This window comes from Artemia franciscana, chromosome 1 (assembly GCF_032884065.1).
Source record: "Artemia franciscana chromosome 1, ASM3288406v1, whole genome shotgun sequence".
Lineage (NCBI taxonomy): Eukaryota > Metazoa > Arthropoda > Branchiopoda > Anostraca > Artemiidae > Artemia > Artemia franciscana.
Window position 1 is genome coordinate 8805036 of NC_088863.1, and position 20352 is coordinate 8825387.

The following is a 20352-nucleotide window of genomic DNA, read 5'->3' on the forward strand; positions in this document are numbered from 1 at the left end:
ATTGAGTTGGGAAGATGTCATAAAGAAAGATTTGAAGAAAATGGGAAATTCCTGGGAGAGTATAAAGAGGGAGGCTTTGAAAAGATTATAATAGAGGAAGAGCGTTCGTAGCTGTGTTGGCCTCAGACGGTTTGGTGCTGCGGTGAGCTGTTAGTGGTGGTAGTAGTAGTAGTAGTAATAGCCATTGCCTAATACCAAAAATGTAGTTGACCAATGAATATAAACATAAAGTGAGGTAAAGTTGCTCTACTCTTCTCAAGGTAATTATTTGTTTGGTAAATCATGGTAATTATGGTTCAAATCATCTGGCGAAGGGCATCAGAAAAAAATAATTTAAGTCAGGACAAAAAAGACTGTTTGTCAAATCTTTTTGGCCGTCATTTTTACTCTATAGTCTTTATGGATTTCACAATCCCAACAACGGTTGCCGGAAACAGAAGAAAACAGAAAGGAGGACATCTTGAAAAAGTGAAGACTGTTTTAAAGGTTTAAGACCGGGAAGGGCTTTACCATCTCACCACCCCTAAGACCATCATGAGTGACCCGGAGACACAGCCAGCTGAGGAGCAAACTAAACCAGCCCCAGCTGAGAAAAAAATAATTGGTAAGTAGACTATAATTTATTTTCATTGAAAAGTATTTCAATCATGTGGTCTCAAAAAGTAGGCTAGCTTAGAATTAAGCCAATTGTGAAGATTTTCAGAATTAGAATGTAAATAAAGCAAATGATTGTTCTGTAGACCCTATTTATTTATGGCAGTCACCTGTCACCTCCCAGTGAAGCTTGCTTCAATTTTTGAAGGAAAGAGGATGAATTTTGTGAATGATATCTGGTAAATTTATGTTGTAAGCTGTTGTACTTAGCCTCTCCTGAACTAATCAGTATAATAAAAAAGAGCAGGACCAATTGATTCAACATTGCTATTACCATTACAATTGTGACTAATGCCCCTCATAATAGCTTAGGAACAGTGTAGCTATAGGCTATATACAAAACTCCTTCAAAGATACAATAAGGCCTTAGAAAATTGTTACTTTATAATATGTTGAAAATTTACATGATATATATCCTCTGGGTCACTTATTACATGAAATACCCAATGTGTATTTATTCATTGGGGGGTGGGGTAAATTCTTGCAATGCTCCTTGAGGAATAAAGTAGGCTGAATAGCCTACTATTTTCATATTAAATCCTATTTTGCAAGCATCAAAGAATAGATTTTTTTTGATACATCTAGGCTACTTGTGATGCTTTTTGAAGAACTTTTAGGCATCAGTAAACAGGCAACCACCTCTACTCCTACTCCCTGTCCACAGGGCTTGAATGACTCCATGGCTGAGATTGGATGGTCTATTTCCATTAGGAGTTCTGAAGTGGGGCAGTGTGGTTATTGATGAGCTTGTCATCATAGGCATCATGCTGGTTTGTGTCTTACAACTGCCTTTCTTAAAACTATGTTGGTAGTTGAGCTAAAGATTATTGGTTATCAGGTATTGAATAATGGGATCATTTACCAATGTTTTTATAATTTTAGCAGACAGAGGTCAGACTTATATTTCTTTAGTTTTTAGCATCTGAATAGCCTACTTCCTTTTTTAATACTGGTAGTTCATTGGTAGTCTATCAATTATTGGGGATTATATTGTCATCTAAAGATTTCAATTCAGAATTGTTTAAAAAAAAGTTTTCAGAGTTGCCTAAATATATACAAGATTCCATAATGGCATAGCCTAGGGACAAGGTGATTGTTTAGTTTCATCACAGGCTGTCTAAACTTGAAATGCTAATTCTAGAAGTGCATCCATTTTTTAGCTTTCTAAATTTCAACTTCAACAAACTAAAAATGCACAAAGAAGAGATGGTTTTGAAGCCAAGGGAAATGTTAGGGTTGTACAAAATGAATGAAATTATATTTTAAATAATATTTCTAGTCATCACTGGTAATTTATGTATATTAGTAAGTTGAAAGATAATTAGAAAAAACTTATAGGCCTACATCCATTAATGCCAATTATCCACTTTCACTTTTGAGTTTAAACTTGCCAGTGAATCAGAGCAATTAGTTAAATATTATGTTTATTTTCTGTTGATTTGAAGAAACACCTCCTGGTGGAATGGAGATTATGCAGTTTTTCAGTTTGAGATTCAATTTGTTAAAAAAAAAATGCTTTGGCAATGAGAAGGCCCTGGTGAAACAAATTTGGTTTAATACTGAGGTAACATTGCCTAAAGAGCAAAGCAAATTATCCATGAGCCCTGTAGATGATGGGGTGATGTCTTTATTCTATGTTTATTGAATAATTATTTGATTATTGTTTGAATAATTATTGATCATGGACTAATTCACTTTGCTCTATAGATATTGTTATGTATAAGCAAAATCAGATGTTTACAAACAGCTGGCTAGTTAGACTCAAAAGTGAAAGTGAACAATAATGGATATTCAAATTATTGGATGTGTAACTTTTTTCATTATCTTTCAACTTCCTACTATACAGAAATCACCATTGATAACTAGAAAAAAGTATTTAAAATATAATTTCATTCATATTGTACAACCCCAACTTTACCCTTAGCTTGAAAACCCTGCCCACTTTACACATTTTTAGTTTGTCCCATGGAGGAGGAGGGTCAACCAGAAATGGATGTGCTTCTAGAATCAGCATTTCTAAGTGCTCTAAACTGGAAACTGCTGCAAAGCAGCATAGTTTCTAGTTTAGACAGCTTGTGATAAAACTAAACAATTACCCAAGGTGAACACACTAGTCTACTAGATTTCCATTTGATGCTCTTTCCAAATATAATTATCAGTGTACTCACAAATGCACTTCCTTCTGATGCTTCCATATAAATCCCAAGGGATATATTAAAACTAAAAGAAAACAACAAAATTCTTACTTTATATGATGCAGGATGTTTTTATTAATTAGAGGTAAAATTCTAGTTTAGCTACTTTTCACTATCTTATAAAGGGGCTAGGTTAGGAAAACTAAACTTTCAGTAATGAATCCAGGATCAAAAACAAACTCTGGGAAGGTATTACCTTAAATTGCATCTTCTAGCAACTAAGGTTGAAGAATCTGTAGATGTTGCTAGGTAGCATTGATTCACTGTGAACAGTTTGGTTTCATTGATGGGTGTCACTAGATGTATTTGCAAACTAATTGTGTTTGAGGGCTAAAATGGGTAGGCAGCAACTAATAGACCCTGGTGGATGACACTGGTTTGTCCCACTGCATCTTCAGTGGCAAGCCCCTCTAATCATGGTCAACACCAATCTTGAAGCTGTGAACTGATCTGGCCAACACAGTAGATTTGCAGAGGGAATTCCACAGTGGAACAACATGATTGTCAAAGAAGTTGAACTTCTCATTATTTCTGCTAAATTTTTGGCGCAGTTTTATGGGGTTTCCTCATGTTCTGGTGTATTCACTGTGATCAAAAACAAGCTTAATGGTGTCACTGGTCATCATCTTAAATGCAAGGATGACATTTTCTCTCTTTCTATGATACATTAGAGTAGGCAGGTCAAGCTTTTCTAGTTGTTGCTTGTAGGAGATCTGTTGTTTAGCAAAAGGGAGCTTAGTTGCTCTACACTGGACCTTCCCAAATATCTCCATGTCAATTAAAGTGCAGATTGGCAACCAACAGGCTGAACTCAAGATGAGGACAAACAAAGGCTGTGTAAAGCTTCTTGATATCTCTCAGTTGTTGACTTGTCACACAATGCTTGATCAAATCAAGGACCTTGTTTGCCTTAGCTGGTTGGTTCTGACAGTGGCATGAAATTTAATCTTATCACCAATGATTACTCCAAAATTATGCTCTTACTTGGCACTCTGAATGGGTATATTGGTACCTGCAGAGTCAATCATTTGATAACTATGGGCTGGGGTTGTTTGGACTGTGATGCAGGACTTGGCATTTGTATGGGTTTAACTTGAGCATCCAGGTTGTTGCCCCCATACAGGGGTTGTTAAGATCTTCTTCCAGAGAAGAGCAATTTTCGGTTGAGGCTGCTGGACTGAAGAGTTTAGAATTGTCTGCATACAGTTCCTAGCCATTCTTAACCACCTCAGGAGCATCATTTGCTAAGTTTGGCCATGACTGAGGTCAGGCTAATGGATCAATAGTTCTCAGGCTGGGATTTGATCCTTTCTTGAATATTGGAGTAATTATGGGTGTCTGCCAATCTATGGGTAGGCTATTAGTCTGAAGAGACAGCTTGAATAGCAAACTGAATGGCTTGGATACTATATCCACAAGTCTTTTAAGGAGGCTGGGATGTATACTGTCTGGGCCTTTAGCTTTGTTGGAGTCTAGTTTACTCAGCCTTTTCTTAATCTTGCCTATTGTGATGTAACTTTTTGGCATTGGGTGCTCAGCCATTCCGGGGGCAGGGCATGGTGGCTTGTCAGTGGGGCCCACTGAGAAGTTGGATGCAAATGTGTTGTTCAGCAAAATTGCAAAGTCCTCCAGATCTTCCAGCTTTTTTCTTCAGGGTTGACCAGGAATGGAATTCCTGGAATGCCCTACAAGTTAATCTACTCTTATCTTTAGCAGTTATGTATCTCCAGGACCTTGTTGGGTTGTCTTGATGTTCAATGCCAAGTTATCTTCATAGTCAGCTATGAAGTGCCTAGTCAGTTGCCTCAGTTTATTTCTTGCTCTTGCAAAACAATCCCAGTGGTGTGTGCATTTGCATTTCTTATACTTTGAAAAAGCCTTCTTCTTATGGTTCATAGCCCTTTTAATAGGCCAGTTCAGGTGTGGAAGTGTTTTTGGTGGCTTTACAAATGAATTTAAAGTGTATGTCCTCTCAGATTGGAGCAAACTGGATTAGGGCTTGGTAAAAGGCAGAGGCAGCTAAGGCTTCTGTATAAAGCAACTATGGCTTCTGGGTTAAGTAGCTAGGGCAGCTTTTTCCCAAATACATAGGATACTGAAATCTTTGATTGCAATTGCAAATACATGGCAATCTTCAGTATTTACTGCTAGTTTTAACTCTGTTACTTTGTTTGTCACTGTTCATGTAAAACAGTCTTAGCACTTTCTTCCCACTTGATGAGGTATTATGTCACTTTTAACATTTGTAGATAATGTCTGTTGAGGTAGGGCTTGACCATGAATGAAAATCATCAGCATTGTCATCATCATCAATGCTAACACTATTGTTAAAGAACTAATTACAGTTTGGCTTGGATCAGTAGGCAATGGAGTCATCCCTTAGAAATAACATAAAAGGATCCATCAAGTGTAGTGTCCACCTTCCTTCTTGCAAAGTAACATAATAAGCTATTAAAGTTTTGCTATTATGCTGTTTTCTATAAGAGGTTTTTGTGGCAAAATACTTTATGAGGGGATTTTTGCTATCAGAAAGTTTGTTGAACTAGGGGAGTAGAACCCCCAGAAATGTTTCCTGTGCCTGAAATATGGCTGGCAAAAAGTGAAACTTTCAGAAATAGATCTACAGGGGACATAAGGCTTAAAGAAAGTGTTTTGAGCATTGAAACTTTACTTTCATGATTTGAAAGGTTGTAAAGAATATGGAAGTGTTGCACTCCATTGAATGCAGTTTGAACTGAATTTAATTTTACAAGTTTTTATTGATGACAATTTCATGATTTTATGACATTGACCTTTACTTAAATTTTTGCATTTTTTTTTTCTTTTTTGTACAGACACTAAAGTGCGAATTTGGCCCTTTTTTAGCTTGTGATAGCTGCTTTGTCGAAATAAAATCTTGTCTTGCATTCCAAGACAGCAAGAAGGCATTAGACTAGAATTTTACCCTTGTTTTTTAGTTTATTTATTTACCTTAAATTGCAGCTTGGAGTGATATAAGGATTATTCATCCTTGTGATGCTCCATGAAAAAAAAAGAATTCGTTTGGTGTAGATTGTGTCTGTTAGACTAGACTCTTGTGGAGGACTCTGCATCTTCCCAATTGTAAAGGAACTCCTGGCAGAGCCATTCCCTATCAAGGTGGGACTTGAACATGTCAGTTGAAGTAGCAGAAACTGTTTCCTCAGACAGCTGGTTTGACATATTGATGATTTTTTGGCTGAAGAATGGCTTTACTGTGTCAAAATTATCTCCTGTAGTGACATATGCAGTTGTAGTTTCACCTTGTCACTTACAAGTGTGATTTAAGGTAATAAGTTGACAATGAATAGATGTTAATACATCCCTTTTATATTAGTATATAGATCCTGCAGAACTATTAATGATGCTGCAGGTTTATTCTAATAAATAAATTATTTTTAAACCAAATTATAATTTGTGTTGAATTGTGAAATTTTCATCAGGAGTTGCCACAAGTGCAGTCTTTGATAGTGTAATTAAGATTTGTTCTTATTGGTTCTTCGATTGCAAGAAGTCATCAGTTGTAAGGTTAATGTTCCACCAACTCAAAGTCTGAAATATATCAATAGAGGTATCCTTTTCTCTTTCCCTATATCTGCATATGCAGAAAGGGTTCCTGGAGATACAATCAAATGGTGCCCCCCCAAAAAAAAAATGGCACTTGCTCCTAATAACTGGTTGTTTTTCCCTTGGGAAGTTTTGATGAAGGTACAATAATTCTTGGAATTTATGAATCCATATATCACTATGTTTTATTTTTTAGCCACCAAAGTCACTGGTAAAGTCAAATGGTTCAATGTGAAAAGTGGGTATGGCTTCATCAACAGGGATGACACTAAAGAAGACGTTTTTGTACACCAAGTAAGCACTTGTGTATTTCTGTTGGGATGGTTTTCTAGTGTTGTCAAATAATTTTTATTTATTCACCTAAATATACTAAAATTAAATTAGGTAGTTGATTTTTCATCAGGTGACCAAGTCTTGCTCAATATAGTTGTCATGTTATAAAAAAATTGCTTATGGTCAGTTATTTCTATTTGAAGCACCTAGGATATAAACAGTAGATGATTCCATTCATTTTTGTCCCACCAGCAACCAACAATACTTTAACTGGTTTTTGTTAACAGTAGTGCAGTGATCCAAAGGATAAAGTATATCCCCCTGTCATTAAAAGTGACCACCACTTAAAAGTTGCATCATAGACACAAAGCAAGAAGCATACATAAAAAAGAATATAGACTATGATGTGATTAAGGTTTAATTGAGGCAGATTTACTGGGAGATGACACTCCAGGGTAGAGTCAACAAGCAGTGGGAGAATTTCCCGGCTATAACTTCTGTTTTGCTCAACTCCCATTCAATTCAACTCCTGCAACAGACTAGGTTCAAGGGGATTGAGCTGGATGGACGTATAGTTGCATGGAGGTTGAATTAAATGGGGTTATTGCCACTCAATATTTGTTTGACTGACCCCTCACGCAACTTAGCCCCATTTAACCTAGACTGTTGAATTGGGGTTGAGTTAAATGAGGGTTGAATTGCACACCCAATAAGTTAGACTAGGGTTGAGTTGAATAGGCAGAATTAGATTGGAACCGTGATTTGATATATCTGTAACATTTAAATTCCAATAGTTGTTGGCTTGTGTGTTATCATATTTCTGCTTATATTGCTATTTCTAGTCACTCAAAGATTAGTTAATCTAGTGGCTTCCAATATTGCCACTGTACGTTCTATCACACTTTCAAATTCTGCCTTGGCATGTTTTAATTTAAATTATTCTTTTTTCCTTCAAATTTTTCATTTTTGCATTGTAAACCAATACTTGTTTAGTTTGATACTTCTCCTGTTTCTCAATCTTCTCACCCTTTCCTCTTGTATCATAAGATATTTCTTTTGCACATTTCTCTCAGGTAATTTTCCCCTTCCCCCCCCCAAGTCTGTCTTGCTTTATTTTTAGTGGGACTGGTTAGATAGTTTTCATGTCGTATCTCATTCTCCAGTCACTTTGTTAGAGAATTAATAGATTTTAAATGCTATTGAATTTGTAACTCAAACAAATAAATGAGGGAAGTTCAAACTGTTACCAAGCATGGGCAGAAAAAAATATGTTCCTGATGAATAAACATAATTGTCTTTTTTGACGTGGGAGTAAGAAAAACAGAATAATATACCTAGTTTTGAAAGTATAAGTAAACACATTGGAATGGCTAAAATTAAACTTTCGTCCACTTCCCCCTCACTCTTAAGTATTGGTGCAATACGTTAATGAAATAGAATGCCATATGTTTAATATAAGTCTTTCTTAAAACGGCGAATTAATTACAGCTGAGTCCTGAGTTTTATCACAGTCAGTTTGAGTCCTGAGTTTGAGTTTGGTGACAATTACAGTCAGTCCTGAGTTTAGAATATGCCTCTTTGAATATCTGATGCAAGTCTGTTAGTGTAACTGCATCAAGTTATAGCCTAGCTAGTAGGCACTTTTAAAAGAACATGGATAAACCTAAATGTACAACATGCTCAAAGCAAATACTCAACAAAAACAGTCAGTTGATATACAAACTTGGTATATCAGGAATTGAAAATTTATTCGCCAATAATCTCAGAATGTTTTACAAGACACAAATATGTTGTGCAAAAAAAAATGGCAACACTCAAAAAGGTTTCTATTGAACTTCTGTAAAAATCCTGCTTGAGAAGAAACCAAATACCCCTTGACAAACATCACTTGGCTCAAGAGGAAAGGTTTGGCCAAATTTTTTTCTGTTAAATATGTGCTCTCACGTAATTTTTTTCATTTTAGACTGCTATTGCACGCAACAACCCAAGAAAGGCAGTTCGCTCTGTTGGCGATGGTGAGGTTGTTGAATTTGATGTAGTTGTCGGCGAAAAAGGTAATGAGGCAGCCAATGTTACTGGTCCGGATGGAGAGCCTGTAAAAGGATCCCCTTATGCTGCCGATAAACGCCCAGGATTCCGTCGACGAGGGTTCCGTGGAAGAGGTCGTGGAGGACCGCCCCGACCAATGAGAAGAGACAGTGAGTAGAAATATTTTTTTATTCTTTTGATCACTGAATGTTGGAAGAAGGGTTTTACTGACGCAGCTACTTGAAATTAAGGGAAATGAAGGAGGGAATTCGTAAAAAATCGGGATTGGGGTTTTTAGTAATCCTTGTTTCTTTATTCCTGGTTGGCTACTTCAATAAGATGGTTACTCAAGTATATCTAAATATTCATCCGTGTTGTGGATAATTTGGAAGTTTCCCCCCTCCCCCCGAAAAATGAGCCCTTGACAAGACTATACTTGGTTACAGAGGAAAGGACAAGATGCAACTTACAGTTTTTTTTTTTTTTTTTTTTTTTTTCAGTTGGAAATGTAATGAAAAATAAGCATATTTGTTTACTTGACTTTTAGAATTTAAGTCCATTCGTATTCACTTACTTGGGGTTGGAGGCTTTGGCCCCTACCCCTTTACTGATATCTTTAATATTTATTACCTAATCGCTTATATGTTACAAGCTATTTGACATTTTTGTGTTTTGTATTTAAATTTATGCCCCAACCCCTCCAAGAAAAGAACAAATTTTTACTTTTTTTTCCATATTGTGTAAAACTAGTTAAAATAAGCTGACATATAATATATTGCTATGTTAGTAGAATTCTGGAGAAACAGCAGTTCATTGAAAACTGACACTGCTTCTGTTTTTATAGAACTCAAAATTATCAAAGTCCTCAGCTAGCCTGCAGGGAAGAAAAGACAAATTTTAAGCCTCAATCCTTTTTTACTAGCCATGGGCATAGATAGCTTTTAGTCAAAAAGTATGGGTAGATTATAAGAGTGGAAACTGGTGCCAGTGTCAAAAAATATTAACGCCATTTAGTGTTTGGTGACTTTTTTTTTTTTTTTTTTTTTTTTTTTTTTTTTTTTTTTTTTTTTTTTTTTTTTTTTTTTTAGGCTTCGTATTTGTCTGGAATTGAGATCAAACACTAATTACTAATCTAATATTACCAATTACACTAATTAAATTCATTTTTTTTATTATTACATTTGAACAAAAGGACATGTCACCAAATGCTAGATGGTATTGATAGTATTTCATAAACACTAGTGCTAGTTTCCACTCATAAAGGGATTTATTTTGTTGATATATACCTGTAACGAATACAAATCTACTGTATTTGTAAGCCAGTTCCGTACTGGAGAAATGTCTTAACAGTTAGGATTGCAGCCGCAGAGAACAGAAAAATTCTCTGTTTTTAATTCTCTTTTTTTTTTCGTTTTTTTTTCTCTTTGTTTTTAATGATGCACCCATGTCGAGGTAGCCTCTCGGCCCCCTCTTATTCTTCATTTTAGCGTTGCTTTTTTCTTTTTTAATCAGGTTGTTCTTTGTTGTCATTATTATTACGGCGAGATTTAAGTGTTTTGTTCGTATATCCAACTTCATGAGCCCTAATCTCTGTTTGGATTTAGTGTTTGTTTTTTTTTTGTTTGTTTTTTTTTTCATCCGTTAAGTTGATCAATAAAAAGAGCTGAAACCAGGAGTAGGCCTGAGCTTCTCAAGTCACCGCCGTAGGTGATAGTTTTGTTGTTGACATCGATTTTTTAGTTTTCATCAAGATCACGCCCGTTTTGTTAGATTACTCCTTGTTTTAAAATAATGCATATTTCATGCTTAAAACTTTGGTACGTAAATTTAAACTTCACAAACTTGACATAATTAGGATGAATACCTCAGGAATTAGAATTGCGTACATAGCAAGGCAAACATGAAAACAAATATTGGTCAGTCAAATTAACAAGTGGCTTGCTTAGTTTTTGAATACCAACCATTCGGTCAAACTGTCTGGTACATCAGTTCAATCGTAAATCCGACGTTTATCAGGAAGATATTTTTATAATCAAGGAATAAATGAACTAAAGCTGAGGCGCTGACAAACAGTGTCACCGAAAATTCTAGCTGTGGCTAAACGCTCCAAACATGTAAACATGGCAGATGTAAGGCTCGTAAACTAGCTTATGAAGTGCTTGATATACCCTGCAAGATTTGAGGGGGAAAAGACAACCCCTTGGTGAAGTACTCATTTTATTGTCTGGTGGATTTTTGATAACTCTGCCATTTGGGTTGCCCGTTGAATTGTTCATGATTGTCGTTCCAGTGTTACAACATACGATGCTCAGTTGTGGTTGACATCATGACTGCTATGGTAATATGTAAATAAAGTGACTATAAAAACGAAATGTGGATATGATATATAAGCAGCTATGAACAACTACGAATGCCATCAATTTCGCAATCAAAATAGAATATCAGGTGTGGTGACAGCACGCAAATCCATCAATATTGTGATGAATCAAAACGGAATTTAGCTGATTTCACAACCACTTATATAAATAAATAGAATGAAAATGACACTGAAATATTTTCTATATAAAAATGAATAATTGTTAATTTATTATTGATTGAATGTTATCATGACTAAATTCCGTGACTTCGTGTCTTCTAAGATACCAGAAATACGCACCATGAGTGCTAGCACTTTGTAAAATAGGGCCCTCTTACATAAGTACTTTGTAGAATTTCCCACAATTTTCAAGACTGACTATTTGGCTATATATTGTTAATATATTATTAATTACTATATTCACTAAATAACTTAAGTCAAATGTAGCTAAAATTGAATTAATAATTGATGCTGATCCAAAAAAACTTATTTCTTTTATCATATCTAGAAACGCCAGTAAGCATGCATAGGCAAGGTATGATAATCGAGAAGTGGTTCCAAAATTGGATATTCTCCTTAAATTTTTACACTGAAATAAGTTTTAAAGTTGTCAGACCTCTTCCAGAATCAATGGCTCCATTTAATGTATTCTTCTTCTTTTTCAGCCGAAAATGGAGGCCAATCCGAAGAAGGAGAGGAAGGTCAGCGGGAAGAAGGTGAAGAATTCGGTCGTACTGACGGGGGTGGATACAGAGGCCGTGGGCGCGGCAGAGGACGTGGACGCGGTAGGGGAAGAGGCTTTGGTCGTGGTTATGGTCCAAGATACTACAGACGCCCGCGACTCAGTGAAACTGGTCAAGAGAACGGAGAAGTGGAAGAACTTGATGAAGACAACCGCCCAGTTGGGCGAGGCCGCGGAAGAGGACGGGGTCGAAGAGGTTTGTGCAAAGCCTCTTGGTTATAACTATAAATCGTATCCATATTTTGAAGTTCGTTTCTAATTAGTTATATGAAGCTAATCAAGTGAAGATCCTTGACTTTCATGGATTTTTCACCTAAACACCAGCTATTTTAAAAGGAGCTTATTTAAATAAAATCACCTGTTTTTATTATTATTACTTATTACAATTCTCTAAATCGAGTCATTTTAAGAGTGAAATCGACTAAAATTTTGCAGTTGTGGGATTGGCTGAAAAAAAAATGTTTCAGGCTGGTATTTACTACCTGTTCTAAAAATGAATTTTTTTAAGTGTATTTTCAGGCACAACTTTTTCAAGAGATTTTGTCTAGCAATAGTGCTCGAAAAAAGTGAGGTGTTTTATTTTTTTATGAAAATAAAATATTTCATTATGAAAAAAATTTCCATTATAATGGAAAATTCCGTTTCCCATTATAAATAAAAAAAATTTCATTATAATGGAAATTTTTCATGAATCCCTTGGTAGAACCTCAACACAACTATTCCATTTTGATTCAAAAATTAAAAATTTTAATTAAAATTTTCTATTATAATGAATTTTCCATAATAAAAAAAATTTCCATTATAATGGAAGAACCGAGCGTGAATACCTTGGTAGAACCTCAACACAACTATTCCATTTTAATTCAAAAACTATTCCATTATAATTTTCAAGTGAAGTGTTTTCATGCGTGTTCATATCAAACAGTAGATACTTAGCTATTTTTACGAATTTTCCTTAGATATACTTACTCAACAATAAATCTATTCAAGGTTAAATAAGGAAAGGGTTCTGCATTGGCTGGTGGAGTGGGAGTGATGTCTGTTTACATTTGTTGTTTATATTTTTACAAAGACAATGCAAGAAAGGGCATTTTTTTAGGAAAATATCTCCTAAAAAGATATATTTTTTTTTCAAAATCAAGGGAAGGGTGTAAAAAAAAACATGAATATGGTTCTTTGTATTGTGTACCATATACCATCTTTTAATATGTTCTATATATTGGATAAATAACTCAATATCGGGCATTGAATTCAAGCCGGGGAAAATTGGTTCAGTGTGTTTTGGTTTTTGAGTGTTAAGCTTTGCTGTTGAAAAAGTAAGCAAAAAACTATGAGGCTAGTTTCTGTTTTAAGATGGTGATAAATGCGAGAGGATTAACACAAACAGTTTTTTTTTATTGTTGACATGATTGAGATATTAATAGTATATTTGGGGTGTTGTTCCTTTTGCTGTGTGATAAATCTCTAGATTATAAATGGTATAAGCGACGCCCTTTGTCTCTGTAACCCGGGTGTTAGCTTGATAAACGCTATATCTGTCTATCTTTTTGAAAACACTTCGAATACTAATCAAGAAAGAGTAAATAAGTGAAAGTTTTTAACAGGGTGCGAAAGTCATTTCTTGAAAGGGGATGATGGAAGGTGGGCCGTCCTAGGTGAGTGGTTGGCGCGCTAGATTTGGAATCCTTTTTTCAAAGGGTAGGTTGGTTTCCCGGTAGGGCCGGTTATTTGGTTTGGGACTGAGGTCAGTGGTGTGACTGTAAGCTTAGCCAGAGTCGACACAGCTCTAAGTGAGTACCTGAGTGAGTTGTCAGTAGTAGCAGTGTTAGTCAAACTGGAAATAACTTAATAAATACAAATTTCTTGGATATATATTGAAGCAAGAAAAATTGGTCTTACATTCTAAACAACGAATACTGACAACTAATTACTTGGATATACAGCAGACTGATTTTTCGATAGTAATCAGAATTGAAAATAATAGTTATAGGAAAACTGTAGAAGTAGAAGCACAGCTTCGAACTTTCAGAGGTGAACAGTTCAGAAATTCATTATGGAATAACTCGTAAGTCAGAAAAATAATTCGGTAAAATTTTTTAATTAATCTTACGATTTCACAATAGAAATGCTTCTTGGAGTTTTTCTTCGATTTGATTCATAGCTAATAATAATCATATAGTGTTCCAAAAAGGAATATTTCCACTCTTGTGAATACTTTGGGGAATAAATTTAAAGGAAGACCAGCAATTATTAGGTCAAAATTGAAACTGTGCCTCTAGTTCAAACCCAACCAACCAACCAACCAAACCCAACCAACCCTAATTTTACTAACTACACCATTTGTTCATCAAAACCTTTTGGTGTTGCATGGGAATATTATACAATGGAACAGTGTAGTCATTGTGACTTATAAGGATTATTTGTTGGTATTGCAGCTCTAATTTTTACCCGTTTCCAGGTATTACTCTGCAATTGCGTTTACTGTACCCCTAAAACACCTTACGGTTTCTTCTCACCCTATTTGGAGACGACCTACTTTGTTTGTCCCTAGAGGGATGGCCAAAAAGGGCGATTTTTGGCGATGTGTCACCCTTTATTCGCAAAACGTGTCCTAGTCATTTCAATCTTTCATTATAGCCCTAGAAAGCGAGATGGGACCACATTTTTGGTACAAACTGCAGTTCGAAATACGGTCAGTCAGACGGGTAGCTAAAATAATTGGTAACCAATTTCCCTGGAAAACATCTAACGAATTCTCCATCTTTCGGAGTGCTCTCGTGACCAATTTTATCACTGTAGTTTATATAAACTCTAATCATGGTTCGTAGAATTATCTTCCTATTCTTCTAAATATTTTTCAACTATGAAAAAAACTATTTTCCACAAAACCAGACAAAGGAATAAACGCTCGGTTTGTTAACACCTGTCGGCTATTGCTTAGCTACTAATTTATAATTTTGGACTTAGTAAAATAGATATAGACAAATAAAATAATCTAGATCTCACTTGTTTTCAAAATTCATTGTTTCGAGTACCTGTTGTACGTTTTTTTTTTTTTGCAAAGAAATAGCCCAAGTACCCAAACTTAAAAACAAACACTTGTTCATAGATGTAAACTGTACAGGCCATATTGTTTATGTATTGTAATTCCAGGTTGTTTCTTTTCTTTTTTTAGGCTATCGTGGTGGCTACTATTCTCGTCCTAGAAAATCAGAGGGCGATGAAGGTGAAGAAGAAGTATACGAACGTGGGGAAGGACGCCCTAGGCGACCACGTTATCGCAGACCATTCCGTGGTCGTGGCAGAGGAGGCCGGGGAAGAGGCCAAAAGAACTATGAGGATGAATCACCCGAAGCGGTGAGTTCATACAAAATATTATATCTTCATAAAGAAAGACCCATAACCAAAAGGCATTCTTCGTATGTTCTTTATGGTAAAATGTGCGTCTCCAATAATGATGCGGCCGCTGACGGGCCGCCAGTTGTGGTTCAGGAGGTCTAAGGATGACCTATTGTTGGTTAGGTCTGCTGGGAGACTGGACTGCTATCCGTGGGTAGCTTTGTGAGAAATATCAATATAAAGCATTGTAAACGCAAGTCTCCTGGATTAAGGTGATAAATGTGTACGGGATTACGAGTTTCCTCCCTTTGACACATGTATTATATTAGGAATTTGCAATAAATAATTTTTTAGGTCACGCGGCGTTTTTTATTTACAACTAAAACAAAAATGTGTTAAAAACGGGTAACATTTTTGATTAGAAAATAAAACTAATTTAAGTCTCCTATCTTAAGGTGAATACTGTGAGCAGGGTTTAGATTTTTTTTTTTTTTTTTTGCGCATGTATTATATTAGGAATTTACTGAAAACAATTTCTTAGGTCAAACTGCCTTTTCATTTACAGCTGAAACAAAAATATGTTAAAAACAGGTACAAATTTTGATACAAGTCAGTAAAAATAACCGTTAGTCTTTTGGATTAAGGTGATCAGTGTGAGTGGAGTTTTCAGTTTATTTTCCTTTTTTTATGCTTGTATTATACTAGGGTCACACTGCCTTTTCATTTACAACTGAAACGAAAGTATGTAAAAAAACAGGTAAAAATTTTGATAAGTCAGTAATTCTTGGACTAAAGATACCAATATCATACTTCTCTTTACTGTATTTTCCCTTCTTCAAATAAGTCCATCTAATTTTCTGTTAGTTGAAGCGTATTATAATATCACGGATGTCGAGAATAAGAGGATGTACATAACCTGTGTATCAGCTGTTTTAATTGAATCCGAATTACTTATTTTTTCCCCACATCTTACCATTCCTAGAAAATAAAGTAAGTTGACTCAAGTTTTTTGTTGTATTTTGTATCCAAACCACTTCTTATTTTACAGGATGTCGAGATAATTAATAATTTTGCAGAGGCTAAAGTAAGAAGAAATCAGTTTAAATAAATAATAAATTTTGTTAATAAATGAAAATTTTGCACCGGGCGCAGGAGAAGCCAGATATGCCACTGGTAATTCGTTTACAACTGTTCAAATAACCGAGGGAGGGTTTTGTAGACTTATTGACGCCAGAGGTCGTCAATCATTTTCGAAATCTTGTAGTTATTTATGCTGCAAGTCTGATTGAGAAGAACCAGAATTGGAACATTACTTACAAACCTGTGAGTAAATATTGGCAAATAAAATATTGGTCAGTATTTTGCTACCGATAATCACAAACAAAAACAACAGTTAAGTTCAACATCATTGGCTGGAATTATCCTCCTTTTTGCCATCACATTTTTTTTTATTTTGTCTTGCTTAAACATTGTAGACTAAGAAATTATTTAGATGGTTGTATCCTATTTAAAGGAGAACTTGCTCCTTTGCTCGGTAGGTATGCTTTCGAAACAAATTAACTATACTTTCAGGCTTATTTTTCAGTATTTTTATGTGTCATGCTCCATACTCTTTTTCTTTATTTTAGCGCATCCTCGCAAGCTCCGCTTTTGTTGTGCTATTATATAAAAAATGATTATTTCCAATAAAATTGTTCTACTACTGCTACTACTACCTGATAGGGGAAAGGGGTCCTATGGGAAAAGCTTTTTTGCGCTAATATTTTCTTTATTGTAAACAAATTAATTTTTGTACGCGAGTCGTCTATTTTGTATTTGGATTCTATACTCTTATTTGCGCTTGGGGGTGGGGTTGGGACGGAGGGACAATGCATAAAAGGGATTATTATATCAAATATATTTCAAAACTCGAGGGTTACAAAATTAAGTACACATATAAGCCTAATCCTTATAATAAATACTTTTCTAATTATTTCAAAGCGAAATCTTAGGTTAAATCTCCCAAATTGTGGGTTAGAAATGCAGTATTTTTGCATTTTCAATTATAGGAGCCCAATTGCATTCCTTTTTTTGTATTATAATTGGCAAATATTCTATTTATGATATTATTGAATAGAATAGCCATAGTCCTAAACAAGCGATTCAAAATTGTTAACCTAATAAAATGTGTTCTAAGTTACTGCTTCGATCATTAGTCAAAAATATTAAAATAACAATAACAACAAAAGTCACTAGTAAGGACAATGCGTCACTAGCAATGGCTAGTAATATCTTGATTAGATACCATTTATGATTTCACTAAACTGGCTAGTATCCGAAAATCGGATTAAGTCGAGTTTTAACATAAGCTGAATTTCGTTTTGGCAATCGGCTTTCACGTCACTCAGTGGAAACAAATGTGTATCATGGTGAATATTTGCTTCGACTCTGATTTGATCGAAGTTGAAATATAAGGATCTCAATCAGACAAATGTAAAAGCTTCTAAATGTTAAAGCCTCTTGCCATCTTAGATAGTAATTGGCAAGATGAATTAAACTTTCATCGAGGTATCCAGAGGCTTGATTTATCTCTCGGGAAGACTTTTTGAAGCATTTATCTCCACTCTGTTTCTTCAGAGGGTACTAACCTTTACAATATTTGTATTATAGAAGTGAAACCTCGCAAAATAGATATTCTAAGGCGTAGGAAATTGCATAAAGACAAGTCTACATCTATTACAATCTGCAGAAGCAATACAAAAAATTAAATGCACTATAATTAAATATCATGAAAAGAGAAATCACCAATGCAACAGCACACACACACACACACAAAAAAAAAGAAAAAAAAAGAGAGAGAGACAGAAGGAGAAAAGGAAGACTGTTTTCCTAAATTAGTGATTAATATAGACCAGCACTTGAACGAGGCCTTAACCCTACTCATCCATACAATCACATAGGTCAAACAGCATAGCCATTCACAATCAACCATAAAGAATAATCCATGGACAGGCAGTCCATGGACCTGTCTGTCTTTGCCCTGGAAAGTTTTCTGTCGGCGCCCTTAGTTGTTATACCGTGACTGAAAATAATCATCATGAATGTAACAGTGGCTGCAATCTATTAAAGAACGAAGACAATTCGAATGAGGACCGTCGTCCTCAAATGAAGAACAAAAACCTCGGGATGGTATAGTGGATATGTCTGAGCCGTTAGGATGAACGCGCTCAGGTTTGATCCCGGCTGATCCGAGGAATGTTGACCGACAAAAAGGATGTAGTTATGATACAAAACAAAGAGGAACAAAAAATCTTGAGTCTCATATCTTTGTCCAATCCAAATTTATAAGGTTCTAAACAGCTGTAAATCTATTTCCGAATTTAGAGGGGGGGGGGGCTCATGATGTGGCTTAAAATTCTACTGAAAAAATAAGCAACGCATTTTCAAAACTAAATTCAACGAAAAAGAAATTGAAAGCTAAAAGAAAAGAAATAAGGAAAGGGTGGATATCGCCCCTTGATGCTTGGTAGTGTTATAGGTATGTTTTTTTTTGTTTTTGTTTTTTACTAATAGATATCCCCTTTTCTTTTTTAACTATTCTACATTTACTCATTTTCTATTCTACTTTGTTGACATTACTCAATAGTTTTTTAGCCTCAGTTTTAAATTCTTATATGATTTCATTATTTGGATTCATATATCATCCCGTTTATACACCTTCTAAGGTTCTTATTTTACTGTTTTAGGCTGAAGGTAGCGAGGCACCACCTCCACAACAGCAGCAGCAACAGCCGGTGGAAAATGCCACAACAGCCGAAAGTGCAGCTTAATCTGCTAACAGCAAAAGGATGACTTGATTGTTCTTCTTGAATATAATTATAAGTAATTAGTCATCCTTGCTTTAATAATCCCCCTTCCCTCTTCTACCATCTGCTTTGCTGTTTATTCAACCTCTATTTCATCTTTGATCATCAGATAGCGTTCATTCTATCATTGATTTGTGTAGCAATTGATTTTGTTTTATAGTGTATCATGACCCTATGTCATCATCACAACCTTAGAGAGTTTCAACCAGTGTTTTATTGTGTGTAAGCAGAGCTTTTGAGGGCCGGGCTTGATTTGTAGGAATGTGCTTCAAAACTTGTGTAACCTCTCTTGGGTCATATTTTCAAACATCCAATGTAATCACCCTTTAGGAAATGTAACGGCCCTCCGTTTAGAATTTGACATAGATAGCACTGGTGAATGACATTGTCAAAGATGTTATTTAGCTGGTGAGATGCGTCGATTCGAAAACGTGAGCAGTTTTTGAGAAGAAGCATGTTCAGCGGACTTGTACAGGGTCCACGGTCGCTTTTCAGACACTATTTTCTTTTTTTGTCTTTTTTTTAAGAATGTAATCGAGCTACTCTAATGAAAATTTTGAATGTTTTTCCAGCTGATTTTTAAAAGTTTCATTAAATTACCTTGTCTGCTTTCTTTAAAATGTTGGAAGAATAATTGTCTGAAAAGCAGTTGTTTACCCTAGACTGCTGTTGGGGCTGAGTGTGCTTTGCTAGTAACATCTCCATTGAGTAATTGCACATGTTTTTTCAGCCATTTGATTAGTTGAACTGATTAGTTTGGCTAATTACTGTAACACGAAGTTCAAAAATCTGGTACTATTGTCGATGTTATTTTTAATTACTAACCTGTTTGGTCAGTATTTGATTAGGCAGTTATTTTTAATAATATTTGTACACTGATTTTTTGTTGAAAACATGTGCATTTGCAATAAAAATGGTACAAATTGCTTATATTGGCGTATATTTTAGAAGAATTGGATAGGTTTTTCTTATCTGCGGTTTTCTCTAGCTTTACTCTCATTTTTCATATTTCTACAATGATCATAGCTTTTGGATACATAATTAAATTATATAAATACATATTACATAAACTAAAATGACAAACAATTAATAACTTTTGTAGGCTACCTGAAAAGTGACGAAGAAGGCCCTCCAAGATGCCAGCATCATTAAGGGTGCTTGAACGATTAGTTGTTGGACCACGCTAAAATGCAGTATAATATGGCTGTTAATGGGGACTTGATATCAATTACCGATTTTACAATATTTATCAAATATATGGTATCCATATGCCGTTATTTAGTTTTTGGTAGTAGCATGTGCAAAGTTTAAAAAAAGAATTGTGGGTAAAAAAAA

The 20352-nt window shown here is 35.2% G+C and overlaps 1 protein-coding gene across 1 annotated transcript; it reads left to right on the top strand.

Annotated features, from left to right (window-relative positions):
• The first annotated feature begins 410 nt into the window (after positions 1-410).
• LOC136025122 (Y-box factor homolog) lies at positions 411-19947 on the top strand. Its single transcript, XM_065700867.1, has 6 exons — positions 411-604; positions 6631-6728; positions 8671-8905; positions 11757-12029; positions 15009-15190; positions 18898-19947. Exons 1-6 carry the CDS (start codon positions 535-537, stop codon positions 18979-18981), a joined length of 942 nt encoding a protein of 313 aa, XP_065556939.1. The 5' UTR covers positions 411-534; the 3' UTR covers positions 18982-19947.
• Positions 19948-20352: the final 405 nt, after the last annotated feature.

Excerpts from the sequence above, each read along its gene's own strand:
- LOC136025122 (XM_065700867.1), top strand. The coding sequence starts at position 535 with ATGAGTGACCCGGAGACACAGCCAGCTGAGGAGCAAACTAAACCAGCC. Across the intron at positions 8,906-11,756 it reads CCGACCAATGAGAAGAGACA|CCGAAAATGGAGGCCAATCC; the intron begins GTGAGTAGAAAT and ends CTTCTTTTTCAG. Across the intron at positions 15,191-18,897 it reads AGGATGAATCACCCGAAGCG|GCTGAAGGTAGCGAGGCACC; the intron begins GTGAGTTCATAC and ends TTACTGTTTTAG.